The following is a 21,567-nucleotide window of genomic DNA, read 5'->3' on the forward strand; positions in this document are numbered from 1 at the left end:
CGTTGTTAACTTATTTATTTTCCCCGAATAATGCTTATCAATGACACCGAGGATATTGCATCAGACAAGAGTGGTAAGTGCTTAGGTGTGAGATATATCTGAAAAATAAAGTTCGGATGATTATCCAGTTCCATATTTAATTAAATGGTTTATTACTCAACAAAAACAATTAACAATAAACAGATAGTATTCCTTATCAGAGAATTAATTCAAACAATTCTTATATAACATAGATGTAAAAATGATACAACAAATAGGACCATAATAGCAATAATGATAACTAGTCTATACACATAATCGTAAGCATCTTATATGGAGCGCTTAAACTTATATTCACGTGAAATCAATAACGGCAGTACCTTTTTTTCGCTATTCTTTTTCGAATTCATTCACTAGCAACAAATTAACATCAATTCTTCACGAAACGAGAATATCATACGTAGCGTTCGGATCGGTATAAGCAATTCCAGTATTTACATACTTCTAGAGTGAATCACTACCGTTAACTATAATACTCGTAAATTGTAGTGTCTTAGAAATAATATTATGGCAAAATAGATTCGGCATATATATAACCGGTAGAATCGAGATGAAAAAAACAACTAATAATAATGACGGATATTAAATACTAGAGATGATAATAATTGTGATTGACAATTCAAAGTTACTCAATTATGATTCATATGATTATACATCGTGTCTACATAACAACTATTGTTGTACGCGTGGTAATTATTTATCGATAAGCGTCGATTGCAGGACGATAACGTACTGCCCTTTAACGTGCCGACATAACTTTTCTGAAATTTCTTTGCTTGGGTATCCCTTTGCTGCAGGAATTGATCTTGTATTTCTGCAAATTATTAACACCATATAACGATGATTTCAGCGTCTTAAAGTATGCTCAAAAGATGATAAAGCATCGTTACGGCGTGCATCGGTCCGTACGTAGGTCGTATTTTTATTACTTTTATAACTATTTCTTATTATGTCTAATTATCTGTATAAAAATACAAAACATGGACGAGGCAATTGTCATTCTTAACATACGACGGTATGATATCCATACGAGAGTATTATAAATATAGAATCGAATGTATCTGATATTTACAATGCAGCACACCTTGATCGAGTTGATTATATAAAATGTGCAATTTTCTTAAAGTTAAACCCATGATTTGCCTTAAGATGCATAATTTATTAATAAATGCCTCATTTCACAGTCTTGGTCATATTATACATTATAAATTTGGGCATTATAAGTGCGAATAGGTGCGATCAGCATTGCATGTAATGTAATTATAATTTGCCTTTATACCGTTTGAAATTTCGTTTACTCGTACTTATGCTGTTCGTGCAAACTTTGGCGATGATCATGTATGCTTATTCGTGAATGTGTTGTATTTCGTCAATGTTATATTAATGATAAAGCTGCGTGAGTGCGAACGGCCCAGCAGCCAATAGTATGAGGATATAGAGAATACAAAATATAGCGGTGCATTTATCGAATTAATTATTCGTAGACGATATAGATAGAGAGAAAAATATAGCGATGACCGAACCTCGCGTAGAATTTTTTTTGTTGATTTTTCATAACTGTGAAACCACTGTTTAAAATTGGAAAGAGTAGCCACAGTAATCGATCGTGATAATAAATTACAATTATCTATCTCGCGGAGGTTCTCATTAAACATGTAAGACGTACATGATGAATAATTTTGAGAACCAGACGAGTCAGAGATATTGACTGATTAGTCTGAAAAAAATATTAATCAATCGATACACCAGCTGATGTAGCAGGTGAACAAAAAATTTGCACATCCTACCCCCGAATTAGGCTCTTGATAAATTTCTGCACTTCGCTATCGATCGCTTTTCCATTATCTTTTAGCATAGTAATATCAATGAATATCATTTTTATAATTATTATTGCGAGTGGATTTGGGCCTTAAATCTTACAACGTGATACCCTAATATTAGTCAGTGGATAATAAACTGTGTATACGTGATAAATATATGCATAATATGGATATAGAAAGTGTTACGAGAATAGAGATTGTGAGATGTTAAAATATACTTATGCCATCACGGAGCGACCCTGATGCTCGATATTCCTTAGCTGCAGCTATACCGTACAGCGCGTATCTTACTGAATTTTTGCGTAAAAAACGAAAAAAACCGATCAAGTTTCCGAAGCACGGGGTGGAAGTAAAATTCTATCGTTAGTTTATCGAGCCGAAGGGTACCCGTGGCGACTTAAAATTCTATAGATTCTAGGCACTGTGCTTATAGGCTTAGCGACCCGCAAGGGATTCTGGTGGCGGGCTGCGATATTTTGCCCGAATGTGCAGGTATGGAGTTGAGGTGATGCCGTTGCTGTGCGGCGGTGGTGTGCTTTCGCGACTAAGTACCCTCACCTGGCAAGGGTCGTGCCTCGTCAAGAAATGCTCCAAGGTATCCCAACCGCCTCCAACTCGCACCATCATGTGTCTACCCTTCAGGAGCTGAGGGTATACACGGTAATATAACACGGCCAATTAGTTGAAAAGGAAAATATAAAATAGCTCCAGTAGCTGCGGGCGTGAATTCTTTCACGCCATGTAACAAATATAATATGTAACTTTCCAACGTAAATTTTTCATATTTTCTTACCCTGATGAAAACGTTTCTACCAGCGATGTGGTAACGGCCTTCTCCGACTTTACGAACTTTTAACTTCGAACATTTACTGGACGGACATTGACAGAGTCTTTGGACCGCTTCGGCCGCTCGCCTCACCTGAAATTTTCAAAATACAAAAAAATCGATCCAGAGAAAAAACTTTAAATCGATCGAAACAAGAAAACACATACCTTGCGATCCAGTTCCGTTATCGGACCAGAATGTTCCGGTGGTTCCGCGGGGGTTGGTGACGGTGATATTGAAGGGGATGGAACCTCGTCGGGATCCTCAGCGCTTCCTCTGGACCAATCATCCTCGGTAGTATCACTGGGAACTCCATCGCTTCCCGTGGGACCATTGTCGCTAACTGATCGTCGCATATCAGAAGTCGGTGGTCCGGAAGTTGGGTCCAACCACCTGGCCGCGGTAACAGCAACTTCCGAGGTAGAGCTGACGATGAAAAAATAAAAAATCAGAGCGGAAATTGCGTAGGGGTGAAAGAACGATGGCATATTCATGACGGTATTTATAAAGTGATCTATATTGGAAGGGCAAAAATCTGATCTCTGGGGCTTTTAATCGAGAATGGAAGGTGCTGAAAGAAGGAGAACCAACGCCCTGTCTGAAAGGGGCTCGACGAAAGACCCCTTTAATATCCTTAATGAAACTCGCAACCCTCCTCAGTTGAGGGGGTGATGATCGGAGCGAATAGGGGTAGGGTATAAAAACAAGCTGCTGTGCACCGTTGGTAATCTTTCAACTAGGTATATCCTGCGGCGATAGCACAGCCTCGCGAATGCAAAAAGCATCGCGTATCTGTACATAGTATAGTATAGCTGCACAGCTATGCCTGCAGATCTCGTGAAATTGAACTCGCGGCGATTTTTCCCCCATTTTATTATTTTCTCTTTTTCTGATTTTTTTTTTTTTTTTGGAGAAGCAGGTTGACGGGTGAGGGCGAGAAATCGAATAATCAATCGGAGGTAGTCCCGTTATTTACGTAAGTTGGGAACGGAAAAGAGAATAAAAAAAAAGATGAAAAAATATAATGTACAATGAGGAGCAGCGGTATCTTGACAATTTTTGTATAGATGACAATCACCTACAATTAGAATCGGGACGTGAAGCTCAGACTCATGATTTATTAGATATATTTGCTCACGCTACGCATACCAAAAGCATCCCTTAGCAACCGCCATGGCAACGCGCTTGCCAATGCCCCCTTTGATCGTATTTCTTTATCCCTTACGCTGTGCTCGGATCGCGAAAGTACAAGGCAATGCGCCAGGAAAGGGAGGGTAAGTACCAAATGTACTGAAAATTTGTAAAACTTGTCTCTCCTCGCTCGCGAGGCAATTCTTCGACGATCGTTATTCGCTCGCTGCGATTCTTCCGGTCACTCGTTTCTCACTCATTTAAAAAAGTGTTTTTTTTTTCTCCCCTACACCCCATGTATTGTGACATTTCTCTTTTATATGAATCGGTCGTCATACCTGCTGTGTTTTATAGTTTCGACCGGCGGTCGTGGCGAAGTTGCCGGAGAGGGTGATTGGAACTGCCACGAAACAAGGCTGCTGTGAGAGATTCCGCTGTCGGAAAGACAGTGTAAATCGCGTTCTTGTTCAGCGGCAATTTCCCGTTCAAGTTGAACGAGTCCCGGTGGTTCTAAGGAATACCGCGATGCCAGCCTCGCCACTTCGAGCAGACAGAGAACAACGTTTCGGGGTTGTCCGTGGAGAACTGTACAAGTCGAACAGCGATGATATGGGGTGGAAAGACAAAAAATATCGCAGCACTTCTCCAGTAAAACAACGAAATACTCACCTAGGTCATCGCTCTCGAAGAGAAGGTTTTCGTGAACACCGAGACGCCGGCAAAACTGAATGAAATTTTCCATGTTATCCCTCGAGAAGAAGCTTCGCCTCGCGGCGTTGTCCCAGCATCGTCCTCTGATCACTGGGACTGGCTGTAGAATCGGAGAGAACGAAAGAAATGTAGACGACGAGATGACGATTGATAATTTTTGAATATTAATACCATGCACGGGACGCAGTATTGTTTGCCAGACAAAATGAAGGAAAATTTCACTGCGGTTTTTCATGGCTTGTAAAATCTGATTGGATGCAACTGCACTCGATAAAGTCAAGCACGTGAAACGTTATGTATATAGCGCATCAGAGGCTTCTGTAAATTGGAGTGCATCCCCTTCATTTTCCTAATTGGTCTACGCGGGTGCAGGTTACGTATATATATATACGTAATTGGTTGAAAAGTTGAAACGCACCCCCTTTACTCGTCCGGAATCGACTGCGGACCTCGCTTTTTCCTGAATAACTCTAGCCAGTCGACAAACCGTGACTCCGTTGTCCAAGGCATCGAAAAAATTTTCCCCGGTTACGTGGTCGACGTCTGAAAAGGGCAAAGAAAAGCAAAATTTATATTTAGAACGTGATCGCGATTATTTGATTACATAATTTTTTAACCATCATGCAGAGCTCTGTCATTCCTGCGTGGCGGTACACGTATGTCTGTTTCTAATTAATTTTTTTCTTTCTCTTTTTTCAATCGAAATCGCCGCGGTTCGACATCACCCGTGGGTGCGTGATACGCGTGGACCCATTAATCGAGGAAGATGACGCAGCCGCTGCAGGAAGGGAGTCATAAATGAATATTAATTTGTTGTATTTATGGTAAAACATACGCCAACGCCGAATACACCGCGATTATTATCATCGTCCTCGCATACATTCCCCGCTTTGAATCTCGACGCACACGTTGCACGCATATTTTGAATTAACAATAATATTTTGAATAAACATTCCACAGAAATTTATTGCGTAGGATTCGCCGGTGTCGCGGCGTACGCGTGTACGTGCGGTCGCGGAATATGCGCGTTCGAATCCGCGGATGAATTTTGTAACTTTTGCGAGCGTAAAAATTTCGTCTATTACACGTCAATTACCGAGTCACACGCGATTAAATCCGTATCCACATTACATTTTCACCCGGATGTAATTACCAGTGGCCAATGACTGGAATAAAGACGTTACGAAACTCGAACCGTATCTCGGCAGTGTATCGAGAGCGAGAAAAGTATCCGAGCAAATAAATTCACCGGGACACAGACGGAAAGAACAATAAAGTACGGATTTCATAGATGTAAATAGATCCTATGGTCCACGGCGGGGCATATCTTGTCGGATCTAATTAGACCCGATCCGATACAACATCAAATAAATTTTCATCTACAACCAGATTTTTACGGATCAACCAATATGTAGGTACAGGGATCCCGACCCACCACGATTTGACCTCAGGTCTAATTAGATCTCGAGTCGATTCGATCGGATCTGCAGAAAAGTTTTTCCCACCGCGGATCGCACTTTTGATACCGCCAACGGGTATCGAAAATAGCGATTTTCTCATGGTCGTGTGCTGGATATCCATATGCATGATTTCGCCTGCGTCTAAACGTGTCATAGCAATGAAGAAGTCGGAGTCTGGATCCCGAGAGACACGATATACATATAATAACGGTGGGATTGCACATACGCTGCGAAATTGTCAGTCGTGACTCGATCCTTAACAATGGGGAACCCCCGACCCCGCCTTTTGCTACGGCAACACAAAGACAAGCCACAAGAAGTAAGCTGCTGCACGTATTTATAGCTCACACTGTAGCCGAGTAAGTGCATTACTATCGTCGTTATTTAATATGCGAGCTTTTATTCGTCTCGATAAAACAGCCCCAACGACATTCTCATAATTACACCGACGTGGACGACGATCGTTCGATCGTTCGATCGTTCGAAAAACGAAAAGATGAAAGATTTTCTTTCTCATTGCCGACGAATCGATTTCTCGTTGCGTCATATCTGTTGTCATTCATCTGCGATACGACCTGGGGATCGTAGCGAGCGCTCCGAGAACGATAGCATTGGGATATCGGTCACCCGGAACAGCCGACCGCATCTTGACGTAAAAATTTCATCTACGTACCGCGTGGATCGGAATCTACACGGTGAGCCGATGGAACGCGACGCGACATCTCATTCGGTAAAATCATAGCCAAACCTCGCGAATAGATACGCACGACGCTCACGATCAGCGAAGTAAGAAAGAGGAGCAAAATCTACGCACGATTTTCTTGCCCTCCCTCGCGATTGCCTTGAAAATCTAACGATAGGTCATGGATCGTCGCACGCCACGGTCTATTATCCAACAACGGCTACCGCCGTAGAATTGCGTAGCCCAATTTGGAGCTCAATTGTTCGAAGAATTTTCGAAACGAGTTTCGGATTTGCTCGATCGATCGATCCACGCGTGTATCGGTATCGGTCAATGTTCCCCATGTCCTGTATTTCCTAGCCATAGATGCGTTCGTACACGGTTAGCAATAACGAGAATCGAATGGACGCGATACGCGGCTGTTTCACCGGCAATTTTACGGTGCGTGACACGTTGTTAGAAGGGCCGATGCAGGACTCGAAACTCCTGGGGTAAGGCCACTTCCGGTGAGTCAACCTTCGCGTTACAGTCGGTATATACTTATAGCGTAATAGGTGTAACACTCCCGTTGCAGCGGCAGCCAGCCATCGGTCCGTGCAGGATCGATAAAGTGTCCTTTAAATTCGTATAACCGCCCATTATAATTCGTGCTGATCTACGTACGTATTGCACGTATCACGTGCACGTTTCTGCCGTCTAATCGTGTCAATGGAAATGAAATGACGGAGAAAAGCGAGAGAGAGAGAGAGAGAGAGAGGAGCTCGAGTGTTCGGTTTTATAGATTTAATTCAATTATTTCATTTATCGCGTATTGTCTGACGTACGATCAAACAAATAAGGTACGTGGGAGTGACTTGTAGGTTTGACTACAGGTTAACGCAATAATAAAACTATTCGAAATTAGTCGGGAGGTAGCTACCCATGAACGTACAGAAGAGAGAAAATGATAATTTAACAGCACTGCCCGTAATAAAGTACCTAATAATTCTCGCTACCGCACAAGACGTGGATGGGTGAATATATGTACCGGATATCTCTCTAATTTCGTTAATAATTCGATAATTGAACGATAAATTATCCCCAACCTTGTACAATAAGGGCGAATCGCGGGTTTCAACTCTAACTAAAATGCAAAGTAATAGCTGGTGTACGATATCGTCCGAGGAACGAATCAATTTCACGATCGGTATCGATTTTTGCTCTCGCTATATATATATATATATATATACACGTAAGAACCGGAGCACCTCTTTTCCTTTACCTTTTTTTTTTCTTCTCTTTCGCATATTACGTACCTTGCACCCGATAACCTTCGATGAATTCTTTCGATTTTTTTTTTCTCTTCTCAATTTTATTCTCTCCCCCATTTCATCGCGATCCTTCGGAAAGTTTCGCAATTCATCCGTAATCGTGACGTACGTACGTGTATAGCTTTGGGCAAAATTTCGCGCAGGGTCGGCCAGATTCGTGCATTGCAATTATTCGACCGCATCGGGGTATTCGTTAAATCTGCGCTCGCGTTCTCACGCGAATTTCTATTCGGTGAAAGCCAGAAAATTGTCGTCGAATCTCACACGCCCTTCGTAACCGATATCGTTGCATTTTTTTTCATCGATAAGATTTTCACGATGCATCCATGCAGCCTGCACTATAAATTGCATACAGACGCACAGATGTACACCGGTGCGCGTACGCGTATTCGAACGATATATATATTTGCGGCAGAGTGTGTGCGGTGCGTGCGCGTATATTGGTACCATATTCGGAAACTGGGATGAGGACGAAAGGCGGTCATGTACGTATGTGATATATGTACATAGGTAGGTAGGTAGGTACATCGCACATGTAGAGTATGTACGGAATACCTATATACGATACGATCGTACGTAGGTACGTACGTCGCAGCTTTTCATTTGACCCCGAGAAAACCAGAACAGATTCGCGGGTCCTGATGCGATGCATCGACTCGTATGCAGTTAACGGCGACCTCGATCCGACATTATTATACGACTATATTCGATGTCGATTACATACCTGTAAGATAAGTTCCAATCTTGTTACAATGTTTCTTACATTGACCTACACGTGAGGACAGCCGGCCAAGTTTTATAAGTATCGTATGACCTCCTCCTTTCATTACCGCGATCGATTCCACGCGCACGTTACCCGATATTGCACCGAGCCAAAACTTCCATTGAAATTTCAACGCTGCCGATTGAATATTGCGATAATCAATCGTCGATTAATTGAAAAACTGTACAGTCACCCTCTGCAATATCTATTGTCTGTGTGGTTAACGTGCACGTTGCATATTTCTACGTTGAGTCTCCGACGTTGAAAACGTAGTGTTGCGTAAACCCCATTACATTATGTACCGTAGGTCTATGCATGCATTTATTTATTTATGTACAATTAGATACCGCGGTGCAATATTGTGGCATAATAACGCGCGATCAACGATTGAAAAAATTTCATTCATACTACGCACACACCTGTACAAATACCCGTGTGTATTTTCCCACACGATTGAATCCCGCACGTGCACGTATGCACGTTACGTTATTTCATGGGCTAGCGTAAAGTTCTCGTTCGCCTATTCGTAGGTAACATAAATATACCCATGTACCAACCATACCGATTTCGATCGTGGAAACTATGAACTGCTTCGCGCGAGAGGAAAAGTGAACTCGTATTAACGTTCGCGATCGTTGGGTTCAATTGAGGCCACCGGGATGGCGATCGATTATTTTTTATTTTTGATCCAATTCTTCCGTCCTTATCGATTCCTTTTCCCTCAACGGATACCCTTACATCTAGGTGTACGTGTATAAGGGTTTTACGTCGATTGATCGGGGGCATACAATGCGGTGCCCGTATGATTATACGGAGCCGTATAGAAAATCGGTCAGAGTTAGAGAGCGTCTCTGATTACAAATCCCATAATTTGATGAACGACGCTATTTACCCGCGGCGACGTCGGAGCCAGCTGGACGCTGACCTCGTCAACGCTGTGAGACTCGATGAATTCGTAAGCCCTGCGATCCCTACCCCCGTTTCCTCGTTGCTCCCGATACGGGATACGAATATCGACTATCCTGAACTCCGCTAGCTGTAATAATAGGGATACAACCCCGACGATATTCTTGCCGTCGAAGACTATATAACAGTTCGATAATAACTCGAAAGCCTCTTCGATTCCTCTTGTCAATTTTATGCTGACGGGGATAAAGGCAATTTACGTTCCCCTCTTGTCCCCTTTGTACGCTCCACATGTCAAGTATTAATCGATGATGATCGATTTTACACAACACCTGCTCAATTAACACGTACACGAGACTCGTAGGAAAAAAAGGTACCATCTCTATACTTTCCATGCACATTCTTCGCCTCGTTTGAATCTTCATCGGTCTTTATAACATGAGGAGATATTTTATATCCGGTTGACTTTTCTCTATACTTTCTTGTTGAATTTTTTACTCATTTGTTTTTTTTTTCTGCCCGAAGCTAATTTCATCGAAGAATCAAAAGTGGACGAAGATCGGTACATGCGTACGGGGTGGTAGAGCAGCGTCGCGTTGTTTGAACATGTGCGGTACGTTCGCGTCTCTTCTTCGAAAAATTAACATTACAAAGCATCAACTACTGCCAACCGCCGCTTCTTTAGCGGGCGATTCCAGATGGGAGGCTGTGTGAACACAAGCGGCGACTATAAACTTATGTATCTTCACGCCCACGTTCGTGATCGCGAGAAAACGACCACCGGCGCAAGCTTTGAGAAACTCACGAGACTCAGAGCTAAACGGTTATTCGAATGAACGAGAGAACGAATTTCGAACGAATCTTAAAAAACAATCTATCACTACCATCTAATTTTTACTCAGGACGTTAGAAATTTGCTGTAAAAAAGAGATGAGATTTCGAAGCGGGTGAAAAAAATTGTGAGAAAACGATCTCTCGGTCCTCGCGATAATACAGCTATAACTGCGGTTACGTTACCGCGTGTCGTATGATTGAAATACGGACAATGGAATTATGTCCACTTATGCGTGGGCGCGTGATCCGGTAGAATAAAATGATATAACTTATGGAAGCCCTAGTTTATTCTGCGCTGGCTATTATACTGCACAATCTGTACGATAGAAAAAAAAAAATAAAAAAATAATACTACTACGGGGTATGGAACGAGACGTAAGAGGAAAAAGGATAAAAAGAAACTCGAGTCCGCGAGGGCCTCAGCTGCCGCACAAACTCGTACCGCACAAAACCTATGTCAACTAGCTGAAAACTCTAATTACTCTGCTGGAATGAGCTCACGCTACGTTCGTCGAATGGCAAAGTAACTTATTGTTAGTTTTATGAATATATAGCCCCATGAATTCTGTGCGAAAGTATCCAACTTTTCCACGTACGCGACTGGGTATTATATGTATACACATCGGGTTTCGGATTCTAATTAACTCGAAAATTTGATACTTAATTTGGCTCAATATTCTTCACGTCCATCATTCGTTCGCTGTACGGTAACGATCGGAAGTTTGTCGGGTGCTGCACGATAAGGAGAACATCCGTAATAATATCAAGTTCGAAATCGATTCGACTCTCCAGTCTGATCCGCTGTTGAAACTCGTCCCGGCTCACGGTCGTTTCGCGTTACGAACGGGTGAAAATCGAACATTGTTTTACAGGGAAATTTTTCAACGGCGAATCGAACTCACTGATCGTCTTGTTGATCCAATCGGCGAGGTCTTCCTGAAGAGGTATGAGTTGGCGACTTTGTACGTAATGAAGGCGTTCGTGGTAAATATCGGCGAATTCTTCCTCCTCCGCCGATGGTCTCGGGATATCGGCTCGGTTGAAGAGCGGCGTTGATGTCGGTCCCCAGCTGCTGCGATATCTCGTGTGTTGGGAGGCAGGGAACCGATTTGCGCACGACATCGTTATACGATTTATTTATATTCTTCGAACGATGTATTCCCCGATATCATCCGCTGAATTATCGCGCGCGACGGTCAAGCGCAACGATCCCCTCGATCGTTACGCCCCAGAGTCACAGCTCTCCTCCCCGATGTTGATATGTGAGTAATAACGTTCCTCCAGAAGGACCCTTCCAGCGTTGGAATCTGAAAGGATATATTGAAATAAAGAGGACACGTTAGACGATGATATCCACGAATTAGAGTAGAAGGAGATGCGCGACATTTTATGGAATGTGTGCGGGATCCAGATCTTTGGGAAGTCGAGTCACGTCTCGACGACGATCCTGTTATACATGTACTTTAAATACGAATGATCCTAACGGATTTCAGGCAAACCACCGCGCTGCGGCGGCTCTATCATTTTGCGATCTTACGACGCGGCGAACTCTCCTCGATATCTTATGGCTTAGATTTTCGAAACGGTAAATTTCTCGTATTTTTTATCATTCGCGTGAAAAAACCGTGACACTGTATACGGAGTAGCGGAGATCGTTAGACGTTCTGAACGCGATCGAACATCAGATAATCCTAATGGCAAAATTTCACCAAAATCTCGTCCGAGAAGAACCTGATATTCCAACACGTGCCGCATAAATTGACCCGTTAAAAAAAAAAGCCAATTAAATTACCAAAAACCTCGCGATCCAACGAAAAACAAAACTAATGAAGCGATAAACAAAAATTTGTCAAATGAATAGCCCACCGAAATTCAGCTCGCAAAGGTTGGACTCCGAATAAATTGAGATGTGAGGTAAAAGAAGTCTTCGAGTCGCGTGCCAGTGGTTGTCGGCTTAGCGGGTAATGAAAACCGAGTATGTTACAGTCATAGGTACCAATCAGCACACGAACTGTTAACGAGCACCGGTTGAACCGCTCGCTCTCGACTGAAGTGAGTAAATATTAGTAGCCAGGTTAAAAAGGCGGCTAATCGTAATCGTACGGGTATAAGGTATGCACACAACCTATGAATAAGATCGTCGGCAGAGGGGATTCAGCGATCGCGAAGGATCGCGGCACGATGCAGCGTGCGATGAGGCTTTGGTAGAGAAAAAAAAAAAAAAAAAAAAGAAGTAGTAACTCGGAAAATATAATAATATCGCATAATGACGATGTCTTTTATCTGAACTGGACATTAATCTATATTAACGGCGTTGAAAGTGGGTGACTTATATTTAAATCGGCACTTACGCTCCACGGGATGCAAATTTTTCGCGCTCGTGCCATAGGCGAGCGTCTAGTTTGAGGGGTTTCCAGGATCGGTGCGAGCTTGATCGGTAAATCAATCGACGGACGTGTACATCGGGTTCACGTTGAAATGATTTGTGCGTATTTAACCGCGATCGATCTACAGCGGTACAAAAGCGGTGCGCGCCGATTCGTGTTGAAATTAGAATCGCATACGATCGAACAAAGACGAGGGACAGCGCCCAGGCCAGACCCACGCCTGACCTTATAGACACCGTTGATCCTCCTTTTATTATTTTATGTATTTTACGGCGTAAAACACCCGTGCGACGCTGTACCTGTGAAACGCGTATTACGCTCGAAGAAGCATTCGCGGCTGCGAAGAGGAGTAAAATAACGTAGTCCCACGCTCGGACGATATTGGGACGATCTCGTATCGCCGGCTGCGAAGAAAGGCGGAAATTTGGATTCCCGAGTTTCGGGACTGACGGACAAAAATATACGTCAATTATTTATCGTTGTGAAACGCCTGACGTGTAATAATACGTCCATTTACGAATTCGAAGTCTCTCCGTATCCAGGAAGAATTATTATATAATGGAGACCGGCGGTTCTCCTTGGGGCAAGATTCGGAGAACCATATCTGGATGGCGAAGTTACTTCCAAATCGGGTGCCGAATTACCGTTCTTTTCCTAATCTCGAGAGTCCGGCTTCTCTGGAGCGCGGAGTCGACTTTTAACGATCGCTGTCAACGATCCGTCAAAGAAGCGGAGGACCTCTCGAATCGCCTATTTTCACGTGCGATATTTCCTTTATTCGACCGAACGAAAAAAAGAGCGGATTGAAAGAACGGCGAGGCGTTCGCGATCGTTGAAATCATAATACCGATTCGGAAGACATACTGCGGCCGCAGCTGTGCGTCGATTTTTACGGTCGATCGCTGCTCCGCGATACTCAAAGAATCGGAGCGTAACGCGAAACGGATTATCATCGTAAATATATATACATATTATTCATTTATGAATGAATGAATGAATGAACAAACACCTGAGACCGGCTGACGCACACCTCGTCTCCGAACGATCGCGCGCGAACGTCAACTTTCGGCAAACGGTATTTTTGACGATCGAAAGACGAAAGAAAAAAAAAAAATCAAAATTATTCCCATCGGATGATCAGATCTTACTACGAGGCGTACACGTGTTAATTAGTCCACACGTCTCGACTCTGATGGGATCTCGCCCACGCCATGACTTTTTCACCTTCGCAATATTTGGTGGCGATCTACGGCCGATATAAAGGCGTTTCGAACAACGAGTATTATGTCATTATCTCTGAACGAAAACACGTACGCCGGATCAATTTTTTACGCAAAGATCTACCGATGCTGCCGTACGATATACGCCGTACAGTGATATTCTCTTATTCGCCCACATGTGTATTTGCAAATAGGTATGATGTGCGTAGTACAATACGACGCGAATTCTCTTAGAAAATTAGCATAACGTACATAAGCGATGTATGAGCAAAAAAAAAAAGAAAAAAAAGAAAAAAAATAACCTCCGGAGAAGCAGCTCTTTCGGGAGGGGCGGGGGATCTACGCGGATGATCCTACCTACGGCGAATACGAACAATAAAACGCGATTCGCGCGCGCGGCACAGCGGCAAGCGGCTCGCGGATCTTTTCATCGTTTCGTATATACGTTGGCGGTACATAATACGATACGTGTTTGCACGTTACACAGCGAAGAACTAAACGACAAAAGAGATAGGAGAAAAAAGCACACGGATAAACTATGGCTCACGTTATTTGTTTAAGCATCGTAGCAGCGTGTACAATAAACACGCAATTATATATGTATATCTTACATTTTATCAATGCTCCGCGACGAGGATACGGGCGGTAAAATTTTTTTCTTCTTCCGTTCTTTTTTCACCCATCGATAAAAATCGACAATACAGACGCGAGACACGGATCAAACGATGAGAAAAATGATCGCGCATACCTCGGTGGAGAGAGAATCTCAAACGCGCGTGGAAAATTGAATAATTTGAAATCGCGTTTACACGATAAACTGAAATGATAAGGCGAGTTCGATCGGAGAGAATATTTAATGAAGGTGTGAACCGAATAGGTAGAATAGTGCGAAGTGTAACGATAACGCGTGCCATTTCTGTCAAGAATTGATCAACGATACAACGGTCGTCGAATGATGAATTGGAAACAGAGTAATGGGGTCGATCGGGATATCTACATATTCCTATATGTATGTGTAATTGCGGCGTCGATGATGGTACACGCGATTTTAAGTCGGCGATTATCAGTGTAATTCCGTTAGACGAATCGATCTTCTGCAACTGCATCGGTACAACCGTAGCGCTTTGCGAGGGGTTTTTCTCAATCGGGTAAATTGAATAACGTCGCGTCTGGTGGCCGCACGAGCATACGTATGCATGCACAAACTGAGGTCTATAACCCCTGCGCCCCCCGTTGTAACGTCGTTGACATCGACGTCGACGTTGACGTCGCTAAAGTTTTGCAGTTTCGCAGTTTTCCAGCTTTGCCAGCTTCCTGCATAACGGCAGGTGGTGGGTGTCGTTCCATTATAACGATCACGCCTAACGTACCGACGCGTCGCTTCTGCGTCGGCTCCGTCGGGTTTAGCGAATCTATTCAGCCACCGCATACCTATATAATGTACGTACACACGTCTCTGCATGCACTGTACTACGCGTACCTACGTATCACGTGTGGGTGAATTCTCAATGAAAACGAGTATTCGCCGCTTATTATACGCTCATGCGTATACGTACGTATGGCATATTTAAGCACGCGAGCAAACTATAGCGAGACTATTTACCGGCTACTTCTCAATGTTTTATTATTTTTTATTTTCGCGCGATTATTTGTCTACTTCGCCATTTCCTCTTTTCTTTTCTCTTTTTTTCTCTTTTTGACAACCGTACCGTACAGGTATAACTCGGACCTCGTGGGTGGGCGGCTGTTTCGGCGTCGCGACGCTCGTATAATAATTACGATTACGACGCGAAGCCGAGAAATTATTACCGCTGCACCTGCGAGTGGCCGAGGAAAGATGCCGATGGTATACAAAAAACGGTTGAAAGCTCTCTGACAATGTTTTTTTCTTCTCCTCAATGTCTCCTCACCACTCGCAGATATTACGATTTTTTTCTCGGGAAAATGACACTCACCTATCAGTGCACTCGTTCAATTTCTTTCACTACGTGCTTTGATTACGTGCGAATATCGCGGTTTGAATTTTTTAATCGTAGAAAAGCGACGAGTGCGTAAAGTGGCACGTACGAAAACGAAATGATCATCGTCCCGAGGACGAACTCCCTTTTACGCTAATGAACTATGAGGTGTCCAATTCACGGACGATTAACTCCTAGGAAAGTGTAAACGGGATGCGTGAATTAGCAACAGTTTTCGCGAATTTTTATTCGCGCTTCAGCGCCTCCATTTATAACACCTCCGGGGTTATTTCTTTTTTTGCTCACTCTTTTTCTTCCCGTCATTTATTTTTCACGAATGTTGCGTTGCACAACGTAAGGAATTAATTAGATTGCGGACTCGACGGCGAAGTAGTTGAACAGTTTTAAAATATACAGATACAAAAAAAAGAACGAAGTAAATTGTCGAGGCGTCGCCTAACGAATTCGCGAATAAGAAAGCGATTCGTTAACCTTTACGAGACATTGATACGGCTTGTTCGTGTAATTAACAACAATGATCGGCGTGAATAAAAATCGAGGCGAAAGATGCCCGAATTGATATCGTAACGACCGACGTCGGAGAGCACCGACGTCGGTTCTAACAAATTGACCTCTTCATCGCGTATATCACGTGAGATAAATTGACCTTTGCTGTATGTACCGTACGTTTTGTACACCAGCGGCGGTAACGCGAGGTATAAAGGTCCCGATAGCAAGTTTTTCCGATCGGCGTACGTCTCTGTGTAGGTGAAACAAAGAAAATTAATTTAAATATCGTTATCAAACTCGATCCCCACGTAACGCAGCGATCGTACGGTCACGTAGTTGCCATTGTTCAATTCATGTAACGCGGTTACACGCGGTTCATTTTTATTTTTCTTCATGACCCATAATGTATTAACACACATATACGCAAAGTTCGAGTTCTTATTTAGATTCAGATAACTGCTTGTTTGAACGGACGAAAAATACGTCCGTGTAGAAAGTGGACCTGCGGCAAGAGACGTACGTCTACTATAGCGCGAAGTGCAGCTGCTACAACATTCGCTCTATCCAGAGACCGATTTGTTGGATTAGTTAATTAAGGTCGCTCATCTTGACCGTAGCCGGCCAATCCCTTTCATTAGGTTTCAGACAATCGTAGGAAAGATTGAACCTCCGTATGACGAGAGAAAAAATGAAGCACTAGAAAAATTATCTCGTCGTCTCGATCGGAGTCGACGACGCGACGAGCCTAATTATCGCGATACAAAATTCGGTGATGCCAAAAAGAAAGAGAAGCGCTCTCCATCTTACGCGCATAAGTAAATACGCCTTCAAATAAATATATATCGGTATTCGTCCGACCGACGACGTACAGCACGTGTAAAACTATTTAGTCAGGTGGCCCCCCCCCCCCCCCCCGCCCCCCCGAACGAACGCGCTGATGCTCTTTTCTAATTTCTACCGCATGCACGTTGCACACCGCGTTGGATCGGGTTTAAATGCTCCAAAAAGCAGCGGTAGAGACGCTCCGAGTGAGCGTAAGTTCCGCGGTTCGGTAACTCGAAGAAAACCACCACACCACACACGCCGTCGCCTCGGTTGTCTAGGACAGGAACGTGAAACCAGATCCCTTTCGGGGTACGCTTCGGTTTTTTTTTTTCTCAATGCCACGATAGCGTATTTCGGTTACGTTGCACGCGCACGCACGACCACACGCACAGACACACGCGCGTATTTCGGTGTCGATGCGTTCGTGCTCGATGCCAAAGTCAGGACACGGATGGGAAACAAACACGTGTCCTGGGGCCACGTGCTCGATGACGTCGCGACGCCGTAAAGCTCCGCCGTTACGGGCCATGGGTATACACACCCCAGATATTGCACCTTGAGAGGCAATTTAAAACGACGGACTTTCAAGTGATCTACAGCTAGCAGACGTCCCTCGTCTCCGGAGTTCTTTGAAAATTTGTTACCCCTGGTTTGCCTGGTTTTTGACTCTGGACGTGCTTCTGGTCTGTTGCTCGCATCGCATCGAGAAACTATATCGCGATACAGACGAGACGTTGGAGGAAGAAAATTAACACGAGCGAATTACATAGAAAATCTAGGTCTTTAACCAGCATCGCAACGATGCTATTTAATTATTTACAAGATGAACACCAATTAAGTTGCAGAAACAGAGCGTAAGACGTTGTGTAGAGCTTCTGCTATACGGAGGCATTTTTTAATTAACATTTCAGATAAAGTTATTCTTTTATTCGATTTTTTTTTTTTTTTCTTTCGTCTTATCAAATCGCGCGATATGTACGCCGATAGCGTTTGAACGAACATTCCTTTCGAGTTCATCGTATCGTTTCGATCGATTCTGGTATCGGTAAATTGATCTACACGGATCAGAAAAAAGAAAAAAATAAAATAAAATATTAGGAAGGCGTAAAAGTACCGATACTTCCTGTACAAAATAACGCCGAAACGTTATCGGTAAGGTTTCAATTTCATCGCAGATGCGACGCGTGCCCGCGTTTACGACGTTGCGATTCAATGTGAAATCATTCGTCGACGGTTGCGTTACGCTAAGCTAAATTCTTTACCACTGGAATTGTTTTTGAAAACGATTAATTTTGTATATATATATATATATGTATATGTGGAAAGAAATTACGGTGCGTAAGCTTCAGTCTACCTCCGTCACCGTTATATTACCAGCTGTACGTACGTATAATAATTGTAAACTATTATTAAGACATTTTTGGAGCGTGACCACTGCGAAGCTGGTGCTGTACTCGTAACGTGCGTTATAACTGCTTCGTCCAAGACTCGGTGTACCTCGAGTCGTACGTCGAAACGTACGTACGTTGAAATTTAAACGCCCGCGACGGATGACACCGGGTTTGACGCGAAATCTCTCGACTGCAGCACCAAAAATCGAAGAGACACAAGCATGAGCCACCGACGTCGTTTGTTGAACGGAAAAAATATCCACCCGTAGTTTTTACTTCTTACAGAAACTTAAACGAGAAACCGATACGTGAGCTTGAGTAGGCATGTTACGGTGCACACGTATGCATAATCTATTAAAAGCGAGTTGCCGAAGCGGCAGAATGAGCGGGGTAAAAAAGAAGTGTTGAAAATTCTGGCATTGTTTCAATGCAATTAGTAGCTGGTAAAAAAACCATAGCGAACCGCGGCGGTGCGGAGGACGAGACAAATTTGAAAAATTAGGTTACAGATCGGAGGTGTGCGAACAAATTGTTTCTGGATACGTATCGTCGATTTATCGTGTGTAATCTGCACGATTAGAATCCGAGCATTTCGTCAGATAATCCGTTACACGTAAACAGATTCAAATTTAATCAGTAAACGAAATGAGTCACGATTATGTTTTTCTAGAATAATATTTTACGGTCATTCAGATATCGTGAAATCGAAATACCTGCGTACGGACCCCCCGCGAAACGATTTTTCGAGAGTACGGTACGTCCGGACTCCGGTTCAATTCCTGTGGGGCAGATGGTGTCCGGAGTCGAAAAAAAAAATTTTATACGCGGGAGGTTTACGCGTGTAATATACGGGTTACACGGGATGGCGAACGGCTGCAGTTACATACGTCGGTGAAAGGGGAGCTTGTAAGAACATCTGTCGTTGCGGGGAGACTTTTGTTTTTCAGAAAAGAATAATCGAATCGATTTTATCCGAGGACAAATAGGCGACGGAAGGAAACCATTCAAAAAAGAGCATCGTCTGCACGGTGTGGCTCTCTCGGTTTGCACAGTCTCTAATGCAGAATGGAATAGCCAGCGATTCGGAGCGTGGGAGGATAATCGATTGTCGTCCAAACGTTCGACGTTTTTGTTTAAAAAATAAATCAAGTCTTTGAAAAACGATGAAATAACAATTAAGATATGATATTTCGAAAAAGCACATGCGTCCATGAAAACGATGCGTAGAGGTTTTGGGCGTTGAATTAAATTGAAATAACATTTTCAGAGTTCATTCATTCTCTGTAGCATCAATAACAAGCCAGACGAAACGTATCTCGGACTCGACGATGAGATTAAGCCGTCAATGTCACGGACACACGTGCATCTGCATTCGCTCGGTGAATGAGATTATTTGAAAAAAAAATTTCAAAATTACCGGCCTTGCGACGCTTAATATTTTCGGTGGGAATTACTCGGGGATAAGATTGCTCGTTTTTTTTTTTTCACTTCGGAACGCGTTTGTCATCGTCATAACGTTGTAAAGTGAAATCTAAACCGCAGGTGGTAAGAAGAACGCGCCGCAATTAAGGTCTAAACGGGAATCGCGGTCGCTCGCTCCGTAGCAGGTAGAATCTTTAATCGCATAATTAATCAACGTAATAAAAAAAAAAAAAATGAATAAGAATAAGCACAAACAAATCGTGGCGGTAAAGCGGATTGCCGATTAATCAGCATTCGTACGTACGATAAATGTGTTCGAGTATATGTACAGTGATTACCGTGAAGGTTGACGATCGGTCTGCAAAGGAAACTCCGCAGATCTAACGGACGTTGATGGAAAAATTTATTAATACAATACCGCATCCAGGCTGGCCTGGAATAACGAATAATTTAATGTGGATAATTGATATCAATTTCATTTTGGATTCTGCGATGCTTTCCAGGAGCCACCGATGCGCTTCCATCAAAATGGCGACAGCCCTCGTTATAATTCACCCTTATACGCGCGAGAAAAAAAAAGAACCTGGACCACCATCGTGCCCGATTTATAAAAAAAGATCGTCATTCGTCGGGACGAATAAGCATTCCTTTATTCGAATCGTCCACTTACCGGTCATCAAAATCTCCTGGCTCTCGAACTTCCGGAGACGAAGTTGAAATTTGACGATAATTTTTTTTTTTTTTTTTCGCACTAAAAATTTTTACGGACTACAGGAATCATCGATCATCTTCGTGGTGTGCGGAAGTCACGATCGATGTAATTGTTGCAACCACCTGCACCGGCGATAATCCCATTCACTGATCGGCGGAGAATAAATTCGGCGGTCAGTAGGCGAAGTGGGAGCGACACTTGGAAAAAACCGGAATTTTGAAAAATGTAAATCAGTATTCGGAAAGTGGACCCGAAACGACGCTAGGTGATCCGTTACTCCTGGAGGAGAGCCAGAGCCGGAGGGCGACCGTGTGAAGACTGAGGGACACTACGCCTCGACGGATCCGGTGAGCCGGTCTCTGACTCGGTACGACGACGTACTCGGCAGACACCACGTGCACCGGGTTATACCGCTGCGCTCTGCCCATCCCCGCCCGATCCCCGTAATTCCCTTTCTCTTTCTCTTCCCCTCGCTCAGTTATTCCCCTTTATCCTTATCCTCGAGTTTATCACCCTTACGAGCGTCGCGACTCTCTTCCCTGTAGCTACGCGATGACGGCGCTCCGGCTGCCGGCGTTGCTCCCCGGCCGCACGTACCCCTGATCAATACTCCGCGAAACCCACCCCCATAATCCTACGGGAAAAGCGTGCGCTCTCTGC

At 43.5% G+C, this 21,567-nt stretch overlaps 1 protein-coding gene across 3 annotated transcripts; it reads right to left on the reverse strand.

Moving 5' to 3' along the window:
• Window positions 1-135: 135 nt before the first annotated feature.
• Window positions 136-21,296, reverse strand: LOC105692935 (growth arrest-specific protein 2). 3 transcript variants are annotated; one of them, XM_012412513.3, is made up of 8 exons: window positions 20,866-21,296; window positions 11,385-11,789; window positions 4,946-5,070; window positions 4,486-4,627; window positions 4,155-4,401; window positions 2,853-3,111; window positions 2,653-2,778; window positions 136-2,504 (listed from the first exon to the last, which is right to left on the reverse strand). In XM_012412513.3, exons 2-8 carry the CDS (start codon window positions 11,602-11,604, stop codon window positions 2,295-2,297), a joined length of 1,329 nt encoding a protein of 442 aa, XP_012267936.1. In that variant the 5' UTR covers window positions 11,605-11,789; window positions 20,866-21,296; the 3' UTR covers window positions 136-2,294. The 3 variants fall into 3 exon arrangements, with proteins under 3 accessions (XP_012267936.1, XP_012267938.1, XP_012267935.1); XM_012412515.3 differs by lacking the exon at window positions 20,866-21,296 and adding an exon at window positions 12,834-12,998; XM_012412512.3 differs by lacking the exon at window positions 20,866-21,296 and adding an exon at window positions 12,349-12,559.
• Window positions 21,297-21,567: the final 271 nt, after the last annotated feature.

The sequence above is a fragment of the Athalia rosae genome, chromosome 5 (genome assembly GCF_917208135.1).
Source record: "Athalia rosae chromosome 5, iyAthRosa1.1, whole genome shotgun sequence".
Classification (NCBI taxonomy): domain Eukaryota; kingdom Metazoa; phylum Arthropoda; class Insecta; order Hymenoptera; family Athaliidae; genus Athalia; species Athalia rosae.